Below are 27,786 nucleotides of genomic sequence, written 5' to 3' on the forward strand. Positions count from 1 at the left end.
AGATGGATTCAAGCCTGGGACAGCAGCAGGCGAGTAGGAAGCCAGAGAAGAAGTGATGGGACAGCTAGGGATTTGATTGGGGGGGGGGGGGGGGGGTAAGTGGGGGGACAAAATTTTAGGGCGGAGGAATGAAAGGTGGCATGGTTGACTTATAGGCATGGTTGACTTGTAGACAAGGTGGAATGGTTGACTTGCAGACAAGGTGGAATCATCTTAAGAGTGTCGATGAACCAATGTCTAGGTTTGGCAAGGGTGTTAATCCAGGAGCTATTCAAGGGCCAAAGTACCAGTGGGTGAATTACTGATAATTATCCAGTGGAAACAGAGGGACGAGGGAGACTGGAGAGTTGACCATAAGCTGGCAGAGGTTTAGCCAGGGATCCAAAGGTGCATAGTGACTTCAGGGGGCTGTTTGCAGTGCACTCAGCACATCCAGTATATGAGCAGAGAAGTGAGAAGCAGTGAGTGAAACCCAAGAACCAATATCAGTGAAGTCCGAGAAGCCAAGGGAGAGTGACAGGTAAATCCACGGGATCAGTGCAGATGAGGAAGGTGGTCCAAAGACCAGCATAGGGACCGAGCAGCATACAAGATCAGGAACAGCACGAACAGCTTGAGAAGCCAGTCCAATGAAGGGTGACACAGAAGTTCTGGAGGATGAGTGGAGACAGTGGCCATGGGAAGCAAGTGGAAAGCAGCAGAGATCATCCTGCAGCAAAGGAGCAGAATCCACAGCAGGATGGGAACGAGCAGGAACTGATCAGATTACATACAGCACAGAAACAGGCCATTCGGCCCAACCAGTCCATGCCGGCGTTATGCTCCACTCGAGCCTCCTCCAGTCTTTCCTCATCTAAATCTATCAGCATAACCCTCTATTCCCTTCTCCCTCATATGCTTATCTAGCCTCCCCTTAAATGCATCTATACTATTCACTCCAACCACTCCCTGTGGTAGCGAATTCCACATTCTCACCACTCTCTGGGTGAAGAAGTTCCTTCTGAAATCCCTATTTGATTTCTTGGTGACCATCTTATATTGATGGTCTCTAGTTTTGCTCTACCTCATAAGTGGAAACACACTCCCTGTGTCTACTCCATCGAAACCTTTCATAATTTTAAAGACCTCTATTAGGTCACCCCTCAGCCTTCTCTTTTCAAGAGAGAAGAGACCCAGCCTGTTCATCCTTTCCTGATAGGTATATCCTCGCATTTCTGGTGTCATCCTTATAAATCTTCTCTGCACCCTCTCTAGTGCATCAATATCCTTTTTAGAATATGGCGACCAGAATTGTACGCAGTACTCTAAGTGTGGTCTAACCAAGGTTCGATACAGGTTTAACATAACTTCACTACTTTTCAATTCTATCCCTCTAGAAATAAACCCTGGTGCTTGGTTTGTTTTTTTATGACCTTATTAACTTATGTTGCTACTTTTACTGATTTGTGTACTTGTACTCTGAGATCCCATTGCTCTTCTACACTATTTAGATTCTTATTTTCCAAGTAATGTGACATCCCTTTTTTTTTTAACCAAAATTTAATACTTCACATTTATCTGTGTTAAAATTCATTTGCCAATTATCGGCCCATTCTGCAAGTTTATTAATGTCTTCTTGTAATTTGTTGCCGTCCTCCTCAGTATTGACTATCACCCCCCCCCCCCCCCCAAAATTTGGTGTCATCCGCAAATTTAGAAATTGTGTTTTTAATCTAGCTCAGTGTAGAATGAAAAATTCCCAGCTGAGGAGCAGCAAGCAACCCCACAGAAGCAGATCAGGGAGTGGAGTAGAGTCTGTTCAGCAGAGAATACATCTCCTCATTAGGAAAAAAAGGACTTGCATTTCTGTAGCGCCTTTCACAACCACCAGACGTCCCAAAGCGCTTTACAGCCAATTAAGTACTTTTGGAATGTAGGAAATGCGGCAGCCAATTTGTGCACAGCAAGCTCCCACAAACAGCAATGTGATAATGACCAGATAATCTCTTTTAGGAAAGCAGCGACAAAGGTGGAGGTCACAGTAAAGACCAGAAGCCAGTGGAGAAGTGGCCAGTGGCGAAGGCACATTTCTGTCCAGGCCCCAACACATGAGCAGAGTAAAGCGGTGAAGCCAGCACTGCACCAAATTGCAGTCCTTAAGCTCAGCACGTAACAGTAGATGGGGGGGATGGGCACCGTTGGCTGGAACAGGTTACATTAAACCGCGTCAAAGCAGAGTCTCAGCAGCCAAGGCATACAGTGTAGTCCAGCAGAGCAGCGCAGTCCGAATGTCAGAGTAGTCTGGGAAATCAAATATATGCAGAGCTTCAGTCACTGGAAAGAGCACAGCAAAATCACAGAACAAGCTGGGTTGAGGAATGGCAGTGCGCTCTGCACAGGCAGCTTTAAACTTGCAGTTTGAGCTAAAATGCACCCAATTAGCAGCAGCAGATTTTAAGCAGTGGAAGACAGGAGACTGGGGGGGGGGGGGGGGCAGGGGAAGGCTAAATTCTAACAATTTGATGGCCATAGATAAAGTTGCAAAGGAGAAGAGCTCACTAGGGAGCTGCCAGCCTTGGAGCCATCTTCAAATATTTCAATACACTTTTTAGACAAGGGGATTTGGTGATGACTGCTGTATTTCTTGTAGCCAAAAAAATCAGTGGGTTAACATACCTGTCAAGTTATAGCTCTGAATATAACTTTTGGCCCAAGATGAAATGTTAAATCAGATAGCTGCAGCGTAAATGTTCAACTGAAGAGAAACACAAAGTTCACAAAGCAGAGTTGTTGCACCACTTGCAAGGCCATTACTCTCTGTAAGGCAGTCTCAAGGCTAAGGTTTTACAATTGCAGTCTCAGTGGCATTGCATATCATATACAGTGTCAGCTGTGGCTCAGTTGGTAGTACTCTTGCCTGAGTCAGAAGGTTGTGGGTTCAAGTCCCACTCTAGAGATTGAGCAAAAAAAATAAATCTAGGCGGACACTCCAGTGCCGTGCTGAGGGAGTGCTGCACGTCGGAAGTGCTGTCTTTTGGATGAGACGTTAAATCGAGGCCCTGTCTGCTCTCAGTTGGACGTAAAAAATCCCATGGCGCTATTTCAAAGAGGAGCAGGGGAGTTCTCCTGGAGTCCTGGCCAATATTTATCCCTCAATCAACATCATTAAAAAAGATTATCTGGTCATTACCACATTGCGGTTTGTGGGAGCTTGCTGTGCACAAATTGGCTGCCACGTTTCCTACATTACAATAGTGACTGCACGTCAAAAAGTACTTCATTGGCTGTAAAGCACTTTGGGACATCAGGTGGTCGTGAAAGGCATTATATAAATGCAAGTCTGTCTTTCTTCTTTCTTTTCTTTCGTATGAGCAGGAAAGAGATTTTAAAAAAAAAGCATTTTAGACACAAGCTTGTTAACAGTTTAAAGATTTAGCTATCAAAATAAAAGCTAACAAACCTTTTTCATCCACATATAATTTATCAAAACTGTGCCAACACCCATAGTGGGAGAGATGAGGTGCGCGCTTTGTTTTATTTTTAAACATGGGATAATTTAAATTATCTCATTCCCAAATAAGAATTCAGCACCTTTTTACCTAGCTATACAATTTCTTCAATATATTTTTTTCTATGCAAACATTTTAACTGAAGTAGAATTATATATTTTTCTATGTATTAGAACATCAGCAATAACCACAAGAGGCCATAGCACCCTGTTAAAACACATTCAAGCAGCAACTAAGGTGTGGTATTACTGACGGCAAACAGCTGAGCAAATTCTTAGTGGGAGGTTTTCATTTCCCAATATTGCCATATTAGCTAGATGGTCACATAACAGTGAGAGTGGTATGAGTGGTATGGTGAAATCTGGGCTTTTCAACCTTGAGGAGGTGAGAGATCATTTTAGAGGTATAAAAAAATAGTAAACAGTATAGAAAAAGTAATCTGTATGCCAAGGGAAAATCTGGAAAATGAGCTCAAAATAAATCGGGAGCAATAGGTGCAAGTTGTAAAAGTAATAAATACATGTTATGGACTTCCAGATAGAGTAGTGGAGTCATAAAACCTGGAATGATTTAACAACTGGATGCCACAATAGAGGAATTATAGGACCTTTCTTGATGGATTAACTAAAATGGCATGAATGACCTTATCAATATCATCTCGTGATCACTGGCAAAGCAAATCCTGTCATTTTCTGTGAAACATAAATGTTCTCTCCAGGGAAATGTAAGTTGCATTGGTATGGCTTAAACAAGATGGGTGAGAACACCAAGTCTGGATGTTCACAGTCCCTTCAAGTGCCTAAACTACTGAAAAGTAAATCTGTTAAAATACCTTTGGAAATTATTTCCAACTTTTTGCCCCAAAATGCAAAAGTTATTCTCAAACATTAATTTTCAGCGCAGAATCTTTAGTGCAGGTAATATCAGTTTTTCCAATGTCAAAAACAATGACACGTGCTTGATAAATCCTACATACAAATTTAAATAAATAACTATTTTAAAAAGTTGCAAACGGCACCTTCCACTGTTCCTAAAGTGGGTGTGACATGTATTTTGCATCAAGAAGCTAATAATCAGCATTAATTGTACAAAATAATCTGCATACCTTAGTTTACATGCCTTGCTTCAAACTGTAATTCACAAAAACGATATGCAGTATTCACACATCTAAATAAGGAAATTGTATTTATACATTTCCTCCACAGAAACGGACATTCCACAAGTCAAGTTTAATGTGAACTAGTTGGGAATGGATGTTTTTCAGTCAGACATTCAAACTCAGGAATCAACTCTGCCCTAAGAAAGCAGGACTGTCTAGTGTCGCCGCAATAATGTTGGGATCAATACTGCACTCAAGTTTTGCGCAAGATACATTTTGACATAAATACACTCCATTCGCCTTGCCTCCACTCTTTGAAAACCAAGGTTATGTTTATAGATGCTTTAGGGTATTAACCTTGTCACTACTGAAATGAAAAAAACTTGAATCTTTAATTTCTTTACTGAATTTTGTAAAACATCTTTCCTGAAAGATTCTCTACAAGAGATGTGGTTAATGGAATTTTTAAAAAGGTAAAGCTTTCACAAATTAACTAGTTTACTGTTGAGGCAATTTCTAAGCATTGCGGCCTAGAGTTTCCGCATGATTTCTGCTCAGATAAGAGCTTAATCTGGGCGGAATCAAATCAAATAGCGCAAAAGATTGCTGAATTTTAAGCACAAGTCAGTTGCGCCCATACCTACATTTCGCCCAAGTCTCTGCGATCTTTTAAGCCCGTTCAACAAAGTCTTCTGCCAAACCAGTTCCCGCCCACAAAATTGGCTACGTCCCCAGATCGGAAAGGTAAGTTTCCACTGATTGCACTCGTTTGGGGTGCTTCATCACATCGCGCTCAAATTCGCAGGTGCACAGGCACCCATGGTCACAAGAATCCAGCGTTAATCACTTGAAGCCACAGGTCTGTTGCTACAGAAATATCAATTCGTTAATTGAAAACCAATGACCAGCAGTCAATTGGAGCCAAAGGTCTGCCTGCTGCTGCTGCAGATCAATTAGTTAATTGAAGACCAGCAGTCAATTGAAGCCACAGGTATGCTCTGTGGCTGCAGAAATCAATTATTTTAAAAAGTTGAAGAATGGCTCATTTCCCGCAATTCCACTCTACTACTCCTTATGCTACTTGATTCGCTGATTCATCAGAAATGTTACATTCAGGTTTATGCTATGAGCTTGCGCAGAAACTTGGGCAGAATTTCATCCCCCTCTCCTCGCCAAACCTTTTGAAAAATAGGATCCCAAGCTTACTACATCTTGCCCAAAATATTAGTTGAACGTTTGTCAGTAAGTTTAAAAACACATTCCACATGAATGGACCAAAACATGTCAAGTGTTAAACAACCAAGAGATAGACCATTACAACTAACTCAAGATAGGCAACAAGACTGAAATTTGACAGCAAAAAAATGTATTTTCCCAAAAACGTTTTCCTGCTTTTAGAGTAGCTATATTAAAAAAAAGTAAAACAGAACTCACTTGAGTTTTCTGACAAGCTTTGCAAATTCTAGTAGACAGGTATCCACAGGAAGCTTCAGCTGGCTGTCAGACATTACAAGCTGACAATCTTCAAATGTGTAGTCAGTCACAGGAACACCAAGAGCTCTACCAGGAACAGTTTCAAAAATAAAAGTAGGAAGAAAGTTATTGCATATTACCATGCACTAGGCTTGAGTAAAGAAGGGGCAGTTTGATAGGAATATTCCTCTGAACATTTTGTTTGTGCACAAAGTAACGAACTACAATGATTCACATTTATAAGTTAAGTAATAAACACAATGGAGAACTGTTGCCCAATCCCTCCCATTAAGAAATACAGCAACATAAACCACATCAAAAATGATATGAAAAAGCATTAAAAAATATACACGGAACGTTTTAAGCAGCTCGTGGACCAGCACAGTAGACATCTAATACACGACAACACGAGGAAAGTAGATTGATGTTGCCATGTTCTTGATTTTGGCCATGTTTAGTGGAGGTTGAACACTCCCTCACAGGGAGAGTGGGCCCCGGCTGCTCTCACACAGCAGATCATTAGAACAAAAGTTTGCATTGATGACAATGTAACACAACAAAAGGAAGTAATGACTAAGATCATGAATTCATGCTACCGCCATTGGTTTGAACCAGACCATTATAAAAATTCAGTGAGTCTTTAAGTGGAACTGTATACAAGTGATAAAATGGGTTTTCACTCATCATATTTATATGTCAAACTACACACCCTGTGTGTATATATCGTAATTAGTGTTCTATTTTTTAGTGGATCTCAGGTCAGATAATGCATTGTGTTATGTGCAGGTGTTTTATACCATTAATATAGCATATTATTCTACCTAGGTGGAGCTATATTCCTTTAAGGCCGCAAAGTAAATATTGACTCAGGTCAGAGTTTTAATTGTCCGTTTTAGGTTGCATGCCAGAAACGCATAGCATTTTAAGACTAAGTATTTGTAAGAATATGACTTCCGGAGTGTAAGATATATTAGTAAATAAAAATATTAAATGATGATTTTTCACTCAAGTTTTTAAAAAAAAAATTGGGATCATAAGGCTACAAGCTCAGCAGATTGGTTGGCGCTGTTCTTCTGCATCAAATCCAGCCCAGAATGGGGGATTAAATATTTATTTTTCCCATGTATGAAATGAGTTTGGCAGTCTTTATCCAGTGGCGCTGGGTCCACAGCCTAAAACTGCCCTCAATTCACCATTAAGATATCAGAATCACTCAGGAGTGAGAGACTGGAAAAAAACCCAGCAATTTTTCCAACACCCCAAAATGCCCCACAATATCAATGAAGATAAAGAATTATAGATGATGTAGCTCAAGTGTGTCCAAAGGCACTATAAGAAGTCCTCTCAGCCATCACAAAAAACAGCAAGAAATAAAGTCACCTTGCTGACTGGCTATTGAACATTTTTTGGAGCACTTGCACTGTCTAATCATAGTTTGAGTTTTACATTTAATAAGTGCTAATATACTTACTTTGCCATTACCTTTCTAACATTGTTTGCATATAAAATGGGGTTTTTCCTTTCCTCCTCAGAAGGCATATAAACTGGCAGAAACTGTTTGAATTAGAAAACAAAAATATAGTTCTGAAAAGGCCAAAACTGTTAACTCTGACAACTAAGTATTATTCAAATAACTATTTACACAATGGTGCAATATTCTTTAATAAAACAAGATCCTCTGTAATATATATGCAATTTACTAAATCTTTTAACTCAAACTATTTGTTTTTGACATTATCAAGCATTTTAGGATAAATGATCAGATCAGTCGCCAAATTTATTTGTCTGAGCTCCAAAGTGTTCCTCCCAAAGTCCCATTAGACATTGTGTATTGTGATAAAACTATCCATTCGTGCGGAGGAACCTGCAAATAAAATGAAGGAATTCCACAAGCCTGACTACTAAACTGGACATAAAAAATCCCACCGTATGCATTTTGTGATAAATTACTAAGAAATTAGATCAGTTTAAAAAAAAAAATCTGATCATATTCCTAGGCCATACAGGAACATTTGCAATGTAAAAAAGTATTTTAAGATTCAGTTTTACTGAGTGCGGTGTATGTGCCCTCTAACAGCTATTTGTAACAGATGATGGCCTAGAAATTGGGTATAGCCCCGCTTGAGGCGTTAGAACTGGCGCTGCGCAAAGTTTATAACCAGATGCAACTTATCGCCGCCTGGCGCGATATTGGGTTGCACTGCCCCCAAAGGTGATTGAGGCGCGAATTCAGACGTTGCACGGGCCTCCTAAGGCGCAAAACTTCCGGCGCAACCCAATATCGGCGCGGACGGGCGCAGCACAGGTGCTCTCAATTACCGATAACCACGAGACTTCCAGGCGCCGGCCGGCTCTTAAAGGGGTGGGTCGGTCAGTCAGCCTCAGCTTCCACACTCAGCGCCTTGTAGGCCTCAGAATCGGCACAGGCCCTTCTCTGGCGCAAAAAACTTGGACCAGATGGAAAAGGTGAGACAGAGAGCAGAGTGCTTCAGCAATGAGGCTCTGGAGCAATTGGTGGCCGCAGTGGAGCGCCGTCGAGATGTTCTGTACCCAGACAATGGCAGGAGGCCGAATCAAAAGGAATACCGCCGAGCTTGGAGGGATGTTTCTCAGAGGGTCAACTCCAGCAGCATGGTGACCAGGAGCCCTGTACAGTGCAGGAAGAAATTCAACTACCTCACTCGGGTCGTGAGGGTGAGTGGTGTTTATTCAAACTTCTGAATCCCTCCATCTGCACCTGACTTTATGGCTACAGGATGCGCGATGCCCCAATGGCCATGTGTCAGCAAGCACCCATGGCCCTTTCTGGGCACACACATGCACATTTGACTCAGGGCATCATGTAAGGGCTCTTCCACCATGGGGGGCATGAGATGATCACTCAGGGCATCATGTAAGGGCTCTTCCACCATGGGGGGCATGAGATGATCACTCAGGGCATCATGTAACATAACTTCCCCTTCGTTCCCCTGCAGTCCAAGCTGGCGAAGATTCGCAAAGACCAGCTTCGAACCGGTGGAGGACCTCCACAAGTGGTCACTCTCACGGATCTCGAGGAGAGAGTGCACCAGATTCTTGGAGGACGTCTGAGTGGTCCTGTTACCACTGCAGCTGCCGACCCCATTGTCGACAGCGATGGTAAGGTTCTCACCTTTTACAACTGTCTCCTTCCACTTGGTCCCCCCGCCAGCATGCTTTCTCACTGTGGAGCCATGTCATAGCCTTGCTGCCAACCTGTCCTTTTGCTAAAGCCACTCTTCCACCTCCCTGCTTTCAGATGCTGCATCACCAGCTTGGGATCCGGGCCCTGAAGCTGCCAGTGCCTCCGGAGGAGAGGATCAGGAGGAAGCCGGCCCATCCGTTCCAGCCTCAGGGGAGCCTTCACATCTGCAGACTGGGGATAGTAGTTCCCTGGAGGGGAGGGGCACTCTGATGAGGAGCCAGTTGCCGGAACAAGCGGCCTGCAGCAACGCGAGGGGGGTAGGCAAGTTCGGCCACTGGCTCCCCGGAGGGCAAGGCAGGGAACGATGACTGCTGCACAGAGTGCAGAGGAGGTGCGGAGCCTGGCTGAAATGAGCACCCAGGCCCGGCTCAGGCACACTGAGCTTATGGCTGCAGTGGGGAGGATGCCTCAGTCGATAGAAACACTGGCAAAGAGTGTGCTGGACTTTGGGGCAGCAATGGAGAGGACTGTCCAGGGCTTCGGGGCAGCAATGGAGAGGACTGTACAGGGCTTCGAGGCCGCTATGGAAAGGACTGTTCAGAGCTTCGGACAATCCCTGGAAAGGTCTGTCCAGGGCTTGTCAGAGGCAGTGGAATGGACTGCTCCGGCCTTGTCCGAAGCAATGGAAAGAACTGTCCAGGGCTTCTCCGAAGCACTGGCACCTACCACACAGGTCCTCACTGCTGCCACGCAGTCACTTGCTGGCCTTGTCCACACCCAGATTGAGGCAACGCGAACTCTCACTGCTGCCACCCTATCTGCATCAGTTAGGATCACCCCGGGCCCTTCCAGTAACACACGAGGCCAGGAATCAGTGGAGCAGTCGATTGTGGCGGATGAGCCGAACCGGTCCCCTCAGCGAGCCAGTGTGTCGTCCGACCATGGTGCAGGTGTCCTCTCTCGGCAGGTAACCATTGCTCATGCCACCGCTGGAACGTCTGCAGTGCAGCTGCCACCACCTGCAGTGCACACTGCTTCCAGCCATGCCCAGATCAAGCAGCCAGCCTCCGCACCCTCCAAGCCCAGAGGTCGTTCAGGCCGTCCCTCAGGGGCTTCTGCGCTTCCAGACAGTCAGCAGGCGTCCCCCAGCCTTGATGCCGCCACTGGGGTGCAATTACATAGGAGCAGCAGGGAGGGAAGGGGCCGACCGCGAAAGAGAAGTCAGTCTCCATCAAGGGGCCAGCAGTAGAGGGAGTTGCTGAGACGTTTCTTTCTCCAAGTTCAAGGACGCCCTCACCTGTTGTGATGGTTTGTTTAGTTTTGCGGCTTTGCCAGAGAGTTAACTGTTATTTTGTTAGTTATGGTTTCTGTTGACATGACGTTGTTATGCTGGAAGGAAGCAGTTTTTTGACAATAAAGAATTTTTTTTATTTACAATGGTACTCGTAACTATTTACACTCATGGTGGCCTTCATAGGCTTTGTACGATCCAAAGTGCGCAGGACGAATGACACCCATCATTCCGTCAGAGGGGCCTAGAACCGAGTCCTTATGAGCCTCTGACGGACAGCCCTTCCAGTTTCAGGAGCCCTCCCATCTTCCTCCGCCTCCTCGTCCGCCTGCTCTTTCTCCTCGTCCGCCTGCTCTGCTGGACCTTGAGGGTCGAATGGCCAAGTTGTGGAGCATGCAGCAGACGACGACGATGATGCGACCCACTTGCTCCGGCGAGTACTGCAGGGCTCCCCCCGAATGGTCTAGACAGCGGAAACGCTGTTTGAGCACACCAATAGTGCGCTCCACAATGTTCCTGGGCGCCTGATGGCTGTTGCTGTAAAGCTCTTCTGCCAGGGTGGCGGGCAAACGGAGTGGCGTCATGAGCCATGGGCAGAGAGGATAGCCCTTGTCGCCCAGAAGCCAGCCTCGTGGGTGAGCCGGGCCCTCAAAAAGGTCAGAAACTGAGGTCTGCTGCAGGATGAATGCATCGTGGCTGCTCCCAGGGAATTGTGCGTTGACTGCCATGATCATCTGGCGGTGGTCACAGACCAGCTGGACATTGAGGGACTGGAACCCCTTGCGGTTGCGAAACTCCTCCGGATTCTGCAATGGCGCCCGCAAAGCCACGTGTGTGCAATCAATGGCCCCCTGCACCATGGGGAAGTCCGCAATAGCAGCGAAGTTCTGCGCGCGCTCCGTCTGCTTCTCCAGGGTCACAGGGAAGGTGATTAATTGACGCCTACTTCTATAGAGGGCAGCTGTCACTTGCCGGATGCAACAATGCACTGCAAATTGTGTTATATTCGCGATGTCCCCAGTGGCTGACTGAAAGGATCCGCTTGCGTAAAAGTTCAGGGCAACAGTCATTTTGACGGCAACCGACAGAGAAGTCCTGCACCGTAGACGCGGCTGCAGATCCTCAGCAAGCAGGTGGCACAGCTCAGTCACAACCTCCTTACCGAATCTGAGCCTTCGCAGACACTGCTCCTCCGACATGGTAAGGTATGACACCTGCTGCCTGAAAACCCTCGCAGCGTATCGTTGGATTGGGCGACCTCCATTGCCCCTCCTCCTTCTGGCCAATCCCGGCCCTCTTTCCCACCATCTCTGTGCCCCTTCTAAGTGTCCAGCCATGAGGACGTTCCCCTCCAAAGCAGCTCCCATTGCTATGCCAGACGGGCCACACGCAGTAATGTCTAGCGCTCCAACTGCTCCGGACAGGGCTGCAGGTCCCAAGTCTTCGAAGGCTAAATCCGAAAAATAGTGTGCAACAGTAGTTCACTAACTCTCTCCAGCAACGATCAGAATGAACAGGCCAAGTGGCTGCAGCTTTTATACTAGAGCTGTCCCCTTTAAATAGCGCCCCCCGACTCCAAGGGGGGCCTGGGAACTTTCCATCCAACTGTCACTAATAGCGCCAGGCGGAAAGGTTCCGGGTGCCACCGAATATCCGGTCAGGGGCGCCAATAAGGTGTTGCACACTGAAATGACGTCATGAACTGCCTGCGCACGCGGGCGCGCGCTAAGAGTTAGCGCAGGCGCTAAATGGATACTCAATATGGGAGGTGTCGCTATCTTCATTGCGCCCGCCCGAACATTGGGCAACGCCCCAATTCTTGGGCTCTTTAGGCGCTAATCGCTGGCGCAAACAACCGAATTTCTAGGTCGATACTTTTCCAATATTCTCTTACATTCTAATGAAGGAAAAAAATGTTATTCCAAATTATTTTTTTATTTGTTTTTATAGAACTATGCATCAGAATTTCTAACTAATTAAGTTATGTGAAGCACATTCCTCCTCAAAGGTTAAAATGGAACAAATGATTTTTTTTCCCCCATGTACACAACTGGGAAATCACAATGATTGTAATACCCATTTTATCTTCATGGAAAAAGTCTCAACATAGTATACAACATTTTAGGTTGGGGAGTATAAAGCCCTCTTAATTTGAATGAAATTGTCCATGATTGCTGGAGATGTTTACATATATAAAAATTCAACTGAATCGAGATAAGGGCATCAAAGCTTCATAAATTGGATTGTCAATTTTGATGATTTCCCCCCCCCCCCCCCAAAAGAGCATTGTTCCTCTTATTTGGAAAGGAACAGAAATAAATAAAACTAGAATTTGCTCTGTGGTTGTAATTTTACGAAGCATGGGATGGGGGAGATCACGAGTCTCATGACATTTGATTATATGTCCCCATCAGACCTATTTGTTCAGTGATTTTCCGCCCATAGGTGACAGGTCTTATTATGAAGGAGGCTATACAAATAAGGAAGATTGTTAAATCGCAACATCCTTTTCTAGAAGATACTGCTCTGATCTGACTGATTACTCTTTTCTAGTTTGGTATCTTTAAAATCTAACCCAAATAATAAAATGACAATATAGGTTCCAATCCTCAAAAAAAAAGGCAAAAAAAACTAACCTCCATTTCCACATTATTGTGTAGCTGGCACAAGGTGAGCCAAAGGATTTTAAACCTAAGAAACAAGATTGATAATATCATGTATGCGGTAGAAATTATACTATCAGCTGGTAATGTTGCCAGAAAATATTAAATCATGCAATTCATAACACATTTATAGGATACGAGACATGCCACATAAAATACAATCACAATGTTAAATGTTTAACTGTTTACAATTTGAGGTTGTAAAAAATGTGCACTTCCCCTCCAACACTGTTACAAGTTCACTGAGCTCAGTAAATGCGAAGAACTAGAACAGAATTCCCAAACTGGAGGGTATGCTCCTTCTGGGGGGCACGTGAGGTTTTCAGGGAAGGTGAAGAGAGCGCTAACTGTAACTCACCAACAGGTAATGCCTGCAATACATATAATCTCCATGGATGCTGTAGCGTTCCGTTCAACTCTGTTCTGCTGATTCTCAACTGTGCTCTGGCTGAAACTCAGGCATCGCCTGCGAACAGTTCCAGCTTACAAGTATTTTTAATACTCCTCAGTTTAAATGTGTTCTAGTTAAAAAAAGTTATTTTCTTTCTGCTGTATCTTTTATACAGGATAAATTTCTTTTTGAAAGTGCTCACGAGACCTGGGGTCCCTGCTGCCACAAATAAATAAATAATAAATAGCAAGTCAGAGCTCCTTGCTAACTGCTTCAAAAATCTGTTAAAAATGATTTGTCCCAAGTTCTGCTGCTCTGTGTAACGCCCATTTTTTTTTGCTTTGAAGTCCTCATGAACCCTTGGGTCTCCATGATTTTTGGACGGAATAAATAAATAGTCCTCCTTTAAGAACTTGTCTCAACCTCAAAAGTTACTTTCCAGAAAGTTGCAGAGTACTGGGAAGTGAAGTTTATTTTGCCCTGCTTGGATTTTGCGTTGCTGCATGCTTGGCATCATTTTAAATTGAGAAATAAATTAATAATTGCATCTCAACTCATGGGTCCTTAATATTTGCACAAAATATAACATTTATATTTTACCTCCTCTTTCGTTACACCCTGTTCCACCCCAACCATAGACCCACTTTAGTTTGGTCTGCAGGGGGTTGTTTATCCTGCACACTACTCACATCCACAACCTGAAGAGAGGAGAGGCTCGCAGTTTTCCTTTCAGTGAAGTTGCTTACATCATGTAAACATAGTATAAACTTCTCTGATCTGCTCGCGCTTCGCTGGCGTTATTTCGGCAGAAGTATGGTGGAAATCCCATTTACACGGGTAAATGGCGTTTGTGCTGCACTTCTGACAAATTTACACTAGAAGTGTAAGCAGACACCATGAATTTCCCAGTCAGGGAGTTGTAATGATATGATTGGACCATATTAAAACCTAAAAGTGTAAGGGAGCAGAATTAGAGCAGTTAAAGTGACAAAACTGATATTTTCTGGGTTACTAGCTATAAGTTTTCTGGGTTTTCTAGCTATATCTGTACTAACATTGATTATGTAAAAATACAGTTTCCTAGAAAGACGGGGGTGCACATGGGACATGAATCTCTGAAGGGGAGCCCAGCAAAAAAAAGTTTGGGAACCTCTGAACTAGAAAAATGAATGTGCACAAATAATTGCCGATTGGAAGATGTAAATCTGTCAAAATGTGGATTTGACTAATAGCACTCCACTCAAGCTTCAGTGAACATCAGAGTAGCCTTACTGAGGTATGAATCACAGAATCATGAATGATTACAGCATGTAAGAAGGCCATTTGGCCCGTCGAGCCCATGCCGGCTATCTGCAAGAGCACTTCAGCTAGTCCCATTCCCCCGCCCTTTCCCCGTAGCCCGGCAAATTTCTTTCCTTCAGATACTTATCCAACTCCCCTTTGAAAGCAGTGATTGAATCTGCCCCCCACCACCCTTTCAGGCAGTACATTCCAGATCTTAACCACACGCTGCTTAAAAAAGTTTTTTCTTACGTCGCCTTTGGTTCATTTGCCAATCACCTTAAATCTGTGTCCTCTGGTTCTCAACCCTTCTGCCAATGGGAACTGTTTCCGTCTATCTATTCTGTCCAGACCCCTCATGATTTTGAACACCTCTATCAAATCTCCTCTCAATCTTCTCTGCTCCAAGGAGAACAACCCCAGCTTCTCCAGTCTATCAATGTAACTGAAGTCCCTCGTTTCTGGAATCATTCACGTAAATCTTTTCTGCACCCTCTCTAAGGCCTTCACATCCTTCCTAAAGTGTGGTGCCCAGAATTGGCACAGTACTCCAGTTGAGGCCAAACCAGTGTTTTATACAGGTTCATCATAATTTCCACACTTTTGTACTCTATACCTCTATTTATGAAGCCCAGGATCCCATAAGCCTTTGTAACTGCTTTCACAAACTGCCCTGCCACCTTCAACGATTTGTGTACACATACCCCCAAGGTCTCTCTGTTCATGTATCCCCTTCAGGATTGTACCATTTAGTTCATATGTCCTCTCCTCATTCTTTTGACCAAAATGCATCACTTCACTCTTTTCTGCGTTAAATTTCATCTGCCACGTGTCCGCCCATTTCACCAGCTTGTCTATGACTTACTGAAGTCCATCACTCTCCTCATTACTGTTCACTATACTTCCAAGTTTTGTGCCAACTGCAAATTTTGAAATTGTGCCCTGTACACTTACGTCCAAGTCATTAATATATATTAAGAAAAGCAGTGGTCCTAGAACTGACCCCTGGGGAACACCACTGTATACATTCCTCCAGTCCGAAAAACAACCGTTCACCACTACTCTCCGTTTCCTATCGTTTAGCCAATTCCGTATCCATGCTGCCACTGTCCCTTTTATTCCATGGGCTTTAACTTTGCTGGCAAGCCTACTATGTGTCACTTTGTCGAACGCCTTTTGGAAATCCATGTACACGTCAACTGCATTACCCTCATCAACCCTCTCTATTACCTCATCAAAGAACTCAATCAAGTTAGTTAAACACGATTTGCCTTTAACAAATCCATGCTGGCTTTCCTTAATTAATTCACACTTGTCCAAGTGACTGTTAATTTTGTCCCTGATTACTGTTTCTAAAAGTTTCCCCACTACCGAGGTCAAACTGACTGGCCTGTAGTTGCTGCGTTTATCTTTACACCCTTTTGGTGTAACATTTGCAATTCTCTAGTCCTCTGGTACCACCCCCCTATCTAAGGAGGATTGGAAATTTATGGCCAATACCTCCGCGATTTCCTCCCACAGCATCCTAGGATGCATCCCATCGGCTCCTGGTGATTTATCTACTTTAAGTACAGCCAGCCTGCCTTTCTAATACCTCCTCTTTATCAATTTTTATCCTAGCGAGTGGAATAAGCTTTAGATTTTCTGATCTTTGACTTGTGGCTCGAAAACTGCAATCATCCCCACTTCTGACTAATTGCAAATGAAATGTCTCAGTTTTAGTACAGACCAAAAACTGTCAGATGCAGGTGGTGATAAAGTTATGATTTATCAAATAAACCACAATGAATACACCTGAATTTAATGTACTATTTTAACTATCTCCTGAAATTGCTACAATAATTACATAAGAAACAGGAGCAGGAGTCGGCCATTTAGCCCCTTGAGCCTGCTCCGCCATTCAATAAGATCATGGCTGATCTGATCTTGGCCTCAACTGCACTTTCACGCCTGCTCCCATAACCCTCGACTCCCGTGTAGCTCAAATATCTGTCTATCTCCGCCTTGAATATATTCACTGACTCAGCCTTGAATATATTCACTGACTCAGCCTCCACAGCTCTCTGGGGTAGAGAATTCCAAAGATTCACGACCCTCAGAGAAGAAATTCCTCCTCATCTCTGTTTTAAATGGGCGACCCCTTATTCTGAAACTATGTCCCCTAGTTCTAGATTCTCCCACGAGGGGAAACATCCTCCCTACATCTACCCTGTCAAGCCTCCTCAGAATCTTATATGTTTCAATAAGATCACTTCTCATTCTTCTAAACTCCAATGAGTATAGGCCCAACCTTTCCTCATAAAACAACCCCTTCATCTCAGGAATCAACCAAGTGAACCTTCTCTGAACTGCCTCCAATGCAAGTATATCCCTCCTTAAATAAGGAGACCAAAACTGCACACAATACTCCAGGTGTGGTCTCACCAGCGCCCTGTACAGTTGTAGCAAGACTTCCCTACTTTTATACTCCACCCCCCTTGCAATAAGGGCCAACATTCCATTTGCCTTCCTAATTACTTGCTGTACCTGCATGCTAACTTTGTGTTTCATGTACGAGGACCCCCAGATCCCTCTGTACCGCAGCATTTTGTAGTCTCTCTCTAGTTAAACAATAATTTGCTTTTTTATTCTTCCTACCAAAGTGGATAACCTCACATTTTCCCACATTATACTCCATGTGCCAAATTTTTGCCCACTCACTTAACCTATCTATATTCCTTTGCAGACTCTGTGTCCGCCTCACAACTTGCTTTCCCACCTATCTTTGTATCATCAGCAAATTTGGCTACAGTACACTCGATTCCTTCATCCAAGTCATTAATATAGATTTAAATAGTTGAGGCCCCAGCACTGATCCCTGTGGCAACCCACTAGTTACAGTTTGCCAACCTGAAAATGACCCATTTATCCCGACTCTCTTGTTTTCTGTTAGTTAGCCAATCCCCTATCCATGCGAATATATTACCCCCAACCCCGTGAGCTCTTATCTTGTGCAGCACCTTATCGAATACCTTCTGGAAATCCACTACATCTACTGGTTCCCTTTTATCCACCCTGCTCATTACATCCTCAAAGAACTCTATCGTCAATTTGTCAAAACATGATTTCCCTTACATAAAACCATGTTGACTCTGCTTGATTGTATTATGATTTTCTAAATGTCCTGCTATTACTTCCTTAATAATGGTTTCTAGCTTTTTCCCAATGACAGCTGTTGTGCTAACTGGCCTATAGTTTCCTGCTTTCTGTCTCCCTCCTTTCTTGAATAGGGGAGTTACATTTGCAGTTTTCCAATCTGCTGGGACCTCTCCAGAATCCAGGGAATTTTGGTAGACTACAACCACTATCTCTGCAGCCACTTCTTTTAAGACCCTACTGAGCGTTTGGGCTAGAGATTGGTTTTAGTAGTTTTTTTGTTAAGAGTTTTCTTAGAAAAAACTCTCCTCCAGTTCTCCCCACATTACTCCCTAATCAAGAGCAGGTAGATCATTTCCTTCCAGGCCTCTGCCCATACCACTCTTAAGGAGCTGTGCACGAGTAGCTCCAGTTCCACCTGTGCATGCAAAATGGCTGCCATCCTGGATCCAAGCTCCCTAACTACTTCTTTCTTCTCAACCCTGTTGTGCTTGGCTTCTTTCCTGTCCCATTTTTCTTTCTCCAGTTCCTTTTCCCCCCAAACCTCAACTTGACTCCATCAGTTGTTTATCCCCCACAGAACACACCTCTTTTCCACTCAAGGCTCCTGCTCCTCCTTGATCGGCCCACAGTTTCTTCCTGTTTGAGCTTGGGCATCATCCACTACACATTCCCCATCTCTGTTCAATGGCTTCTGCAAGACTCTCCACCCCTTTCGACATCAGACAGGTGTTGCTCCCCCCCGCCAAAATGTCCACTCCCTCAATAGTAAGTACCATTTCCAGAAGAGCATGTCGCCATCCTAAACCTTAGAGAGACTTGGCTTACTAATGGCAGTTTTTCTCCCTTGTTGAGACTCAACCACATCATGTCACCCTGTCTAAATGCCAAGCCCACTTTGGCCTATCTTATTGCTACAGTTCAACTTTTGAGCACCTCACCCTTTTTTCCACCCTGCCCACCTCTTCTTCAAAATCCTCATGCACCAGGTGCTTAAATCTCCAAGAGCTCTCTGAAAATTTCTACATCCTAGCCACTCTCAGTTTCTGTACTGTGACATAAACCTCGGCAATTTTAATCCCTATTTTAGCTCCCTGAGCCCCAACTTCACTAACTTGATTGTCCTCCTTGATTCTCTCAACCGCACCCTCCAAACTGATGGCCTCACTCACCACCTCCTTTATCACAGAGGGTCTTGAGACCACTGTGATCTCCATCACAAATGGAGTTTTCTCAGACCACTTGCTAATCTCCATCATTTTATACATCTCTTCTGTCAGCCCAGACCCTTTCCACTTTGTCATTCTAGAAAACAAGCAAGATATTATTTTCTTGATAACAACTTGTATTGAATGATGCAGAAAGAAGGTGCAATGAGTCAACTATATTTTAAACAATGAAGTGATTCTTTGGATTACTTTGCAAAAAGAGCACATTTTGTAGAAAATGTTTTATGCAGTTAAGTTTTATACTTTGAAAACACCTGTGCAAAAAACTCATGCGAGACTTATATTTATAACATGACTTTGAACTAAGCCATCAATCACTACAGTAAACGGAAAATTATTCTAAGCCACTAGAATTGTTCTTTTATCCTCACTTTTGTTGCAGGGCAACAAAGTGCCCCTTTACTTGTTAAGTGATTGCCCAGTTCTGTCTTTTAGTGGTATGAAGATATGCACTAATCACTTCTCCTTTACAGGGAACATATGGATAAAGCAGATACTGGATATCTGCCACTTTGAAAAGTGATAAATGGGTTGCATATGGAATTGAGCAAACACCATGAGATGCAGCTAACCCTATCCTTTCAGTCAAAGGTACTCTGGAACTATCATTTCAGTCCAGAGGTTCCCCACTAACCACATCAAGAAAGTACACATTGTCCCTGCCTTCACCCATTAGTCAGTGAGTTCCTGTGAAGAGGCTTCAAGGGGATCTCGACAGGCTCAGTGAGTGGGCGAGAAAATGGCAGATGGAATATAATGTGGATAAATGTGAAGTTATCCACTTTGGTAGAAAAAACAAAGGCAGAGTATTTCCTAAATGGTGAAAGATTGGGAAATGCAGATGCTCAAAGGGACCTGGGTGTCCTTGTACATGAGTCACTGAAAGTGAATGTGCAGGTGCAGCAAGCCATTAGTAAGGCAGATGGTATGCTGGCCTTCATTACAAGAGGATTTGAGTACAGGAGTAAAGAAGTCTTACTCCAATTATATAGGGCCTTGGTGAGACCACACCTGGAGTACTGTGTACAATTTTGGTCTCTTTACCTAAGGAAGGATATACTTGCCATAGAGGGAGTGCAACGAAGGTTCACGAGATTGATTCCTGGGATGGCGGGACTGTCGTATGAGAAGAGATTGAGTAAACTAGGCCTGTATTCTCTGGAATTCAGAAAAATGAGAGAGGATCTCATTGAAGCATACAAAATTATTACAGGGCTTGATAGAATGGATGCTGGGAGAATGTTTCCCTTAGCTGGGGAGTCAAGAACCAGGGGCCACAGCCTCAAGATAAAGGGTAGGCCATTCAGGACTGAGATGAGAAGAAATGTCTTCACACAAAGGGTGGTGTCTTTGGAATTCCCTACCCCAGAGGGCTGTGGAGGCTCAGTCATTGGGTATATTCAAAACAGAAGTCAATAGATTTCTGACTAGTAAGGGCATCAAGGGATATGGCGATAGGGCCGGTGAATGGAGTTGAGGCAGATCAGCCATGATCTCATTGAATGGCGGAGCAGACTCGAAGGGCCGAATGCCCACTCCTGCTCCTATTTCTTATGTTCTTCTGACCCATTGACTTCATCCCCACCAAGTCCTGTCAACTCTTAAATCTTCACTGTTGTGTACCTACAAGAACCATATAATGTAAACTGTGATGTACCATAAACCAAGACTCCTTTTTTAATTCAATAAAAACCGTAATCTTATTTATTTCTGGCGTCTTCTATTTAAAAACTTTAGAAGGGACTACGTGCTAAATAAATAACAGCTTTTTTTCCCTCGTCAGCGAATTAACAAAAATTAAGACAACTTACGCTCCCGGTCCTTGCCATGTCCAAGTGATAGTATCCTAGAATTAAAAAAAATGAAAATCTGGTTCAAAATGTTTGTTTCCTGAGGCTTGGATATTGTAGGCAGACAGATATTCAAACTGTAATACAATAGCAAAATACTGCGGATGCTGAAAATCTGAAATAACAGAAAATGCTGGAAACACTCAGCAGGCCAGGCAGCATCCGTGGAAGAGAGAAACAGAGTTAACGTTTCAGGTCGATGACTCTTCGTCAAAATTGGAAAAAGTTGGAGATGTAACAGGTTTTAAGCAGGTGCAGAGGCAGGGAAAGGGGATGGAGGGGAGGAAGGAACTATTGGCACAGTCTGTGCTAGGATTGAACTCAGGAGAGATAAAATGTTGCAAATAGGGATGGCCGAATCATCAACAGCTGCTGCCTGAAAAAAATGGTGGGGTTATAGTCTGAAATTGTTGAACTCAGTGTTGAGTCCAGAAGGCTGTAAAGTGCCTAATCGAAAGATGAGGTGCTGTTCCTCGAGCTTACATTGAGCTTCATTGGAACAGTGCAAGAGGCCGAGGACAGAGTGGGAGTGGAGGGGAGAATTAAAGTGACAAGCGACCAGAAGCTCGGGGTCACCCTTACGTACTGAACGGAGGTGTTTCTCAAAGCAGTCACCCAATCTGCATTTGGTCTCCCCAATGTAGAGGAGACCGCATCGTGAGCAGCGAATACAGTATACTAAATTGCAAGTACAAGTAAATCGCTGTTTCACCTGGAAGGGGTGTTTGGGACCCTGGACAGTGGGAAGGGAGGAGGTAAAAGGGCAGGTGTTGCATCTCCGGCGCTTGCATGGGAAGATGCCGTGGGGAGGGGAGGGGTTGTTGGGGGTGATTGAGGAGTGGACCAGGGTGTTGCGGAGGGAGCAGTCCCTTCAGAATGCTGAAAGGGGAGGAGAGGGGAAGATGCGTTTGGTAGTGGGATCACGTTGGAGGTGGCGGAAATGGTGGAGGATGATCCGTTGAATGTGGAGGCTGGTGGGATGAAAGTTGAGGACAAGGGAACCCTATTGTGGTTCTGGGAGGGAGAAGGGGTGAGAGAAGTGCAGGAAATGGAACGGACACGGTCGAGGGCCATGCCAACCATGGTAGAGGGGAATCCTCGGTTGAGAAAAAAGGAAGACATATTGGAAGCACTGGTATGGAAGGTGGCAGAATGGCCGCTGAAATGTCAAAAGCTGCAGCCTCTGCTTTCTGGCCTGGAGAGCTCTCCAAGTCTGAATAGAAGGACTCAAGTTAGAAGACAGATTGTCAGTGTTTGACAGCTTCACAGAGCTGTCAAACATTGATTTTTCATCTGTCAAAAGCTCGACAGATGAAATGTCAATCGCTGACGTCACCAGTAACCAGGTGTCCCTTAATTGGCCTGCTGAGCCCGCTGGGTGGGCTGAACAAGGTCAATTAAGGGAAAATAGAGTGGGTTGACCACAAGTCGATGGAGGCGGGACTACAACCCAAAAAGTGGGAGTCCCGCCTCCAAAAGCACCCCATTGACAAAAATCGAGCCCATTGTTTCAGCCTGTTCTTGTCCCACGGAACTGATTTCTTCCTATCTCAGCTGTTTTTTTCTCCTTGTCCACAGCTACCTGGACTACACTTCCTCCCACCCCGCTTCCTGTAAGGACTCTATTCCATTCTCCCAGTTTCTCCGTCTCCGCCACATCTGTTCTGACGATGCCACCTTCCATACAAGTGTTTCCGATATGTCTTCCTTTTTCCTCAACTGAGGTTTCCCCTCTACCGTGGTTGACACGGTCCTCGACCGTGTCTGTTCCATTTCCCGCACTTCTGCTCTCACCCCTTCTCCCTCCCAGAACCACAATAGGGTTCCCCTTGTCCTCACCTTTCATCCCACCAGCCTCCACATTCAACGGATCATCCTCCGCCTCCAACGTGATCCCACCACCAAATACATCTTCCCTTCAACTCCCCTTTCAGCATTCCGAAGCGACTGCTCCCTCCGCAGCACCCTGGTCCACTCCTCAATCACCCCGAACAGCCCCGCCCCTCCCCACAGCACCTTCCCATGCAAGTGCAGGAGATGTAACACCTGCCCTTTAACCTCCTCCCTTCCCACTCTCCAGGGTTCCAAACACCCCTTCCAGGTGAAACAGCGATTTACTTGTACTTCTTGCAATTTAGTATACTGCATTCGCTGCTCACGATGCGGTCTCCTCTACATTGGGGAGACCAAACGCAGATTGGGTGGCCGCTTTGCGGAACACCTCCATTCAGTCTGTAAGGTGACCCTGAGCTTCCGGTCGCCTGTCACTTTAATTCTCCCCTCCACTCCCACTCTGACCTCGGCCTCTTACACTGTTCCAATGAAGCTCAACGTAAGCTCGAGGAACAGCACCTCATCTTTCGATTAGGCACTTTACAGCCTCCTGGACTCAACACCGAGTTCAACAATTTCAGACTATAACCCCCCCCATTTTTTCAGGTGGCAGCTGTTGATGATTCGGCCATCCCCATTTGCAACATTTTATCGCTCCCGAGTTCAATCCTAGCACAGACTGTGCCAATAGTTCCTTCCTCCCCTCCATCCCCTTTCTCTGCCTCTGCACCTGCTTAAAAACTGTTACATCTCCAACTTTTTTCAATTCTGACGAAGGGTCATCGACCTGAAACGTTAACTCTGTTTCTCTCACCACAGATGCTGCCTGGACTGCTGAGTGTTTCCAGATATTCAAACTGGTTTGAGATTTATAGGGGCAAGTACAGATAGAGTTGCTTGGAATGTACTGTGCAGCCTGATGGAACCATGGAAATTACATGCAAGTGGTAATAAAGAAGAGTGCAAGGTTAGACAGCTGTCTGAAGTTAACTCAGTTGAAATTTTGCTAGGAGATTGCTAGGATATGGCGCATGAACAACCGAATTACTCTGAAAAGATTGGCCACGACAAGCCAAGAGCCTTTTTTTGTTTCATATTCTTCTTCGTATTTTTAACCAGAGGTAGGTAAATGTATGCTTTAGAGGTAGGTAAATGTATAAGAACATAAGAAGTAGGAGCAGGAGTAGGCCATACGGCCCCTCGGGCCTGCTCCGCCATTCAATAGGATCATGGCTGATCCGAACCTAGACTCACGTCCACTTCCCTGCCTGCTCCCCATAACCCTTAATTCCCTTATCAGCTAGGAAACTATCTATCTCCGTTTTAAATTTATTTAATGTCGCAGCTTCCACAGCTCTCTGAGGTAGCAAATTCCATAGATTTACTACCCTCAGTGAAGAAGTTTCTCCTCATCTCAGTTTTGAAAGGGCAGCCCCTTATTCTAAGATTATGCCCCCTAGTTCTAGTCTCACCCATCAGTGGAAACATCCTCACCGCATCCACCCGATCAAGCCCCCTCACAATCTTACATGTTTCGATAAGATCGCCTCTCATTCTTCTGAATTCCAATGAGTAGAGGCCCAACCTACTCAACCTTTCCTCATAAGTCAACCCCCTCATCTCCGGAATCAACCGAGTGAACCTTCTCTGAACTGCCTCGAGAGCAAGTATATCTTTTCTTAAATATGGAAACCAAAACTGTTCCCAGTATTCCAGGTGTGGCCTCACCAGTACCCTGTATAACTGAAGCAAGACTTCCCTGCTTTTATACTCCATCCCCCTTGCAATAAAAGCCAAGATTCCATTGGCCTTCCTGATCACCTGCTGTACCTGCATACTAACCTTCTGTGTTTCATGCACCAGGACCCCCAGATCCCTTTGTACTGTAGCACTTTGCAGTTTTTTTCCATTTAGATAATAACTTGCTCTTTGATTTTTTTCTGCCAAAGTGCATAACCTCACACTTTCCAACATGGCCCAGAACTTGGTGTCGGGGGCTTGCCACGTGTGCAAGCCCCCGATCTGCACTCACCCTGCGCGCTGACATCTGAAGCCCGGGCCTGCTTGCATTTCCTGTGACAGGCCCGGTTCAGATGTCAGCACGCAGTGCTTACCTGATCCAGCGGCGTAGTTAGTGCGATGTGCCGGCTGGGATCAGGTGAGCACTGTACAACCAATCAGGGGAGGGGAAGGTTCATTCATGAGTTTGAGAGTAAGAACTGTCAAACTCATGAAAACTACGGGGGCCCAAAACACTATTTAAACTTTAAATAAAAATTTAAAAAACATCCCAGTCATTAAATTAAGTATAAATAAGTTTAAAAAAATAATTTAAACAATAAATTTTTTTTTTGAAAAAAATAAATTTTTAATAAAAAGGGTCTAAAACTGAACTTACCTTATTGCAGATTCTTTAAAATAATAAACCTGTGGGAAAAAAAATTCTAAATTACACTAAAACACCACTTACCTGTAAAAATAAATACTTACGTGTGCTTTTTACAAGCGTAAAGACCGGAGGCCTTTAGACATGCGCCAATCCCCCAAAACAGAGGAAATCCAAGACGCACGCGCTGCCCCCTACAGCGCACGCGCTAGCCTCTTCAACTCTTGGGTTGGAGGAGAGGAAATGCCGGTTTTCAGCGCATGCGCTGTGCATGCTGAAAACCGGCATTTCCTCCGGCCAGACGCGTGAGTACCCCTTCCGTACTCACGCGTTTGGGGAGGAATTACTGCCCCATTATATTCCATCTGCCAAATTTCTGCCCACTCACTTAGCCTGTCTATGTCCTTTTGCAGGTTTATGTCCTCCTCACTCACTGCTTTCCCTCCCATCTTTGTATCGTCGGCAAACTTGGATACGTTGCACTTGGTCCCCTCCTCCAAATCATTAATATAGATTGTAAAGAGTTGGGGTCCCAGCACTGACCCCTGCGGAACACCACTAGTTACTGATTGCCAACCCGAGAATGAACCATTCATCCCAACTCGGTTTTCTGTTAGATAGCCAATCTTCCACCCATGCCAGTATATTGCCCCCAATCCCGTGATTTTTTTTATCTTGTGCAGTAACCTTTTGTGTGGCACCTTGTCAAAGGCCTTTTGGAAGTCCAAATACACCACATCCACTGGTTCCCCTTTATCCACCCTGTTTGTTACGTCCTCAAAGAATTCGAGCAAATTTGGTCAAGCATGATTTCCCCTTCATAAAACCATGCTGTCTCTGTCCGATTAAATTATGCTTATCCAAATGTCCTGTTACTGCTTCCTTAATAATGGACTCCAACATTTTACCAACCACAGATGTTAGGCTAACTGGTCTATAGTTTCCAGCCTTTTGTCTACCTCCCTTTTTAAATAAGGGCGTTACATTAGCAGTTTTCCAATCTGCTGGGACCTTTCTTGAATCCAGGGAGTTTTGGAAAATTACCACCAATGCATCCGCAATCCCTACCGCTACTTCTCTCAAGACCCTAGGATGTAAGCCATCAGGTCCAGGAATTTATCCGCTTTAAGTCCCATTATCTTACCGAGTACCATCTCCTTAGTGATTTTAATCGTGTTTAGCTCCTCCCCCCCCATAGCCCTGTTTGTCCAGTGTTGGGATATTTTTAGTGTCCTCTACTGTAAAGACTGATACAAAATATTTTTTCAGCGTATTTGCCATCTCCATGTTCCCCACTACTAATTTCCCGGTCTCGTCCTCTAAGGGACCAACATTCACTTTATCCACCCTTTTTCTTTTTATATAACTGTAGAAACTCTTGCTTTCTGTTTTTATATTTTTTGCTAGTTTGCTTTCATAATCTATCTTCCCTTTCTTAATTAATCTTTTAGTTATTCTTTGCTGGCTTTTAAATGCTTCTCAATCTTCTATCCTCCCACTAGATTTGGCTACTTTATATGCCCTTGTTTTCAGTCGGATACTATCCTTTATTACTTTACTTAGCCACGGATGACTGTCTTTTCTTTTCCGCCCCTTTTTCCTCAGTGGAATATATTTTTCTTGAAAGTTGTGAAATATCTCCTTGAATGTACACCACTGCTCCTGTACCGTCTTACACCTTAATCTATTTTCCCAGTCCACTTTAGTCAACTCTGCTCTCATACCTTCATAGTCTCCTTTATTTAAGCTTAGTATGCTGGTTTTGAGATCCAACTCTCTCACCCTCCAACTGAATTTGGAATTCAACCATGTTATGGTCACTCATTCCAAGGGGATCCTTTACTAGGACATTTTTTATTAATCCTGTCTCATTACACAGGACCAGATCTAAGATTGCCTGCCCCATGGTTGGTTCAGTAACATACTGCTCAAGGAACCCGTCCCTAATGCACTCTGTGAACTCTTCCTCAAGGCTGCCCTGCCCAATTTGATTTGTCTAGTCAATATGAAAGTTAAAATCTCCCATGATTATAGCTGTTCCCTTATTACAAGCCCCAACTATTTCCTGATTTATACTCCGACCAGCAGAGTTGCAACTGTTAGGAGGCCTATAGACTACGCCCACTAGTGACTTTTTCCCCTTATTATTCCTTATCTCCACCCAAACTGTTTCATTATCCTGATCCTTTGACCCAATATCATTTCTCACTATTGCAGTGATTCCATCCTTTATTAACATAGCCACCCCACCTCCCTTTCCTTCCTGTCTGTCCTTCCTAATAGTCAAATACCCCTGGATATTTAGTTCCCAGTCATGGTCACCTCGCAGCCATGTTTCCGTAATGGCCACCAGATCATACCCATGTGTAGTTATTTGTACCGTCAACTCGTCTATTTTGTTACGAATGCTGCGTGCATTCAGATAAAGAACTTTAAAATATGTTTTCATAGAGTAATACAGCACAGATAGAGGCCCTTCGGCCCATCGTGTCCGCGCCGGCCAT

General features: G+C 44.4%; 1 protein-coding gene across 12 annotated transcripts in view; it reads right to left on the reverse strand.

Moving 5' to 3' along the window:
* LOC147117609 (lysophosphatidylcholine acyltransferase 1-like) overlaps positions 1-27,786 on the reverse strand; it is a 309,307-nt gene that overhangs the window by 57,203 nt on the left and 224,318 nt on the right. For all 12 annotated transcript variants that reach the window (XM_085988725.1, XM_085988726.1, XM_085988727.1 and 9 more), the window contains 4 exons: positions 21,025-21,059; positions 13,151-13,205; positions 7,532-7,614; positions 6,022-6,147 (listed from right to left, as the gene is read on the reverse strand). In XM_085988725.1, the coding sequence (XP_085844851.1) occupies positions 6,022-6,147; positions 7,532-7,614; positions 13,151-13,205; positions 21,025-21,059 (299 nt within the window). The remainder of the gene's footprint in view (positions 1-6,021; positions 6,148-7,531; positions 7,615-13,150; positions 13,206-21,024; positions 21,060-27,786) is intronic.

Source organism: Somniosus microcephalus, chromosome 5 (genome assembly GCF_052327205.1).
Source record: "Somniosus microcephalus isolate GS21.2 chromosome 5, FLI_Smic_1.0, whole genome shotgun sequence".
NCBI classification, from domain to species: Eukaryota; Metazoa; Chordata; class Chondrichthyes; order Squaliformes; family Somniosidae; genus Somniosus; species Somniosus microcephalus.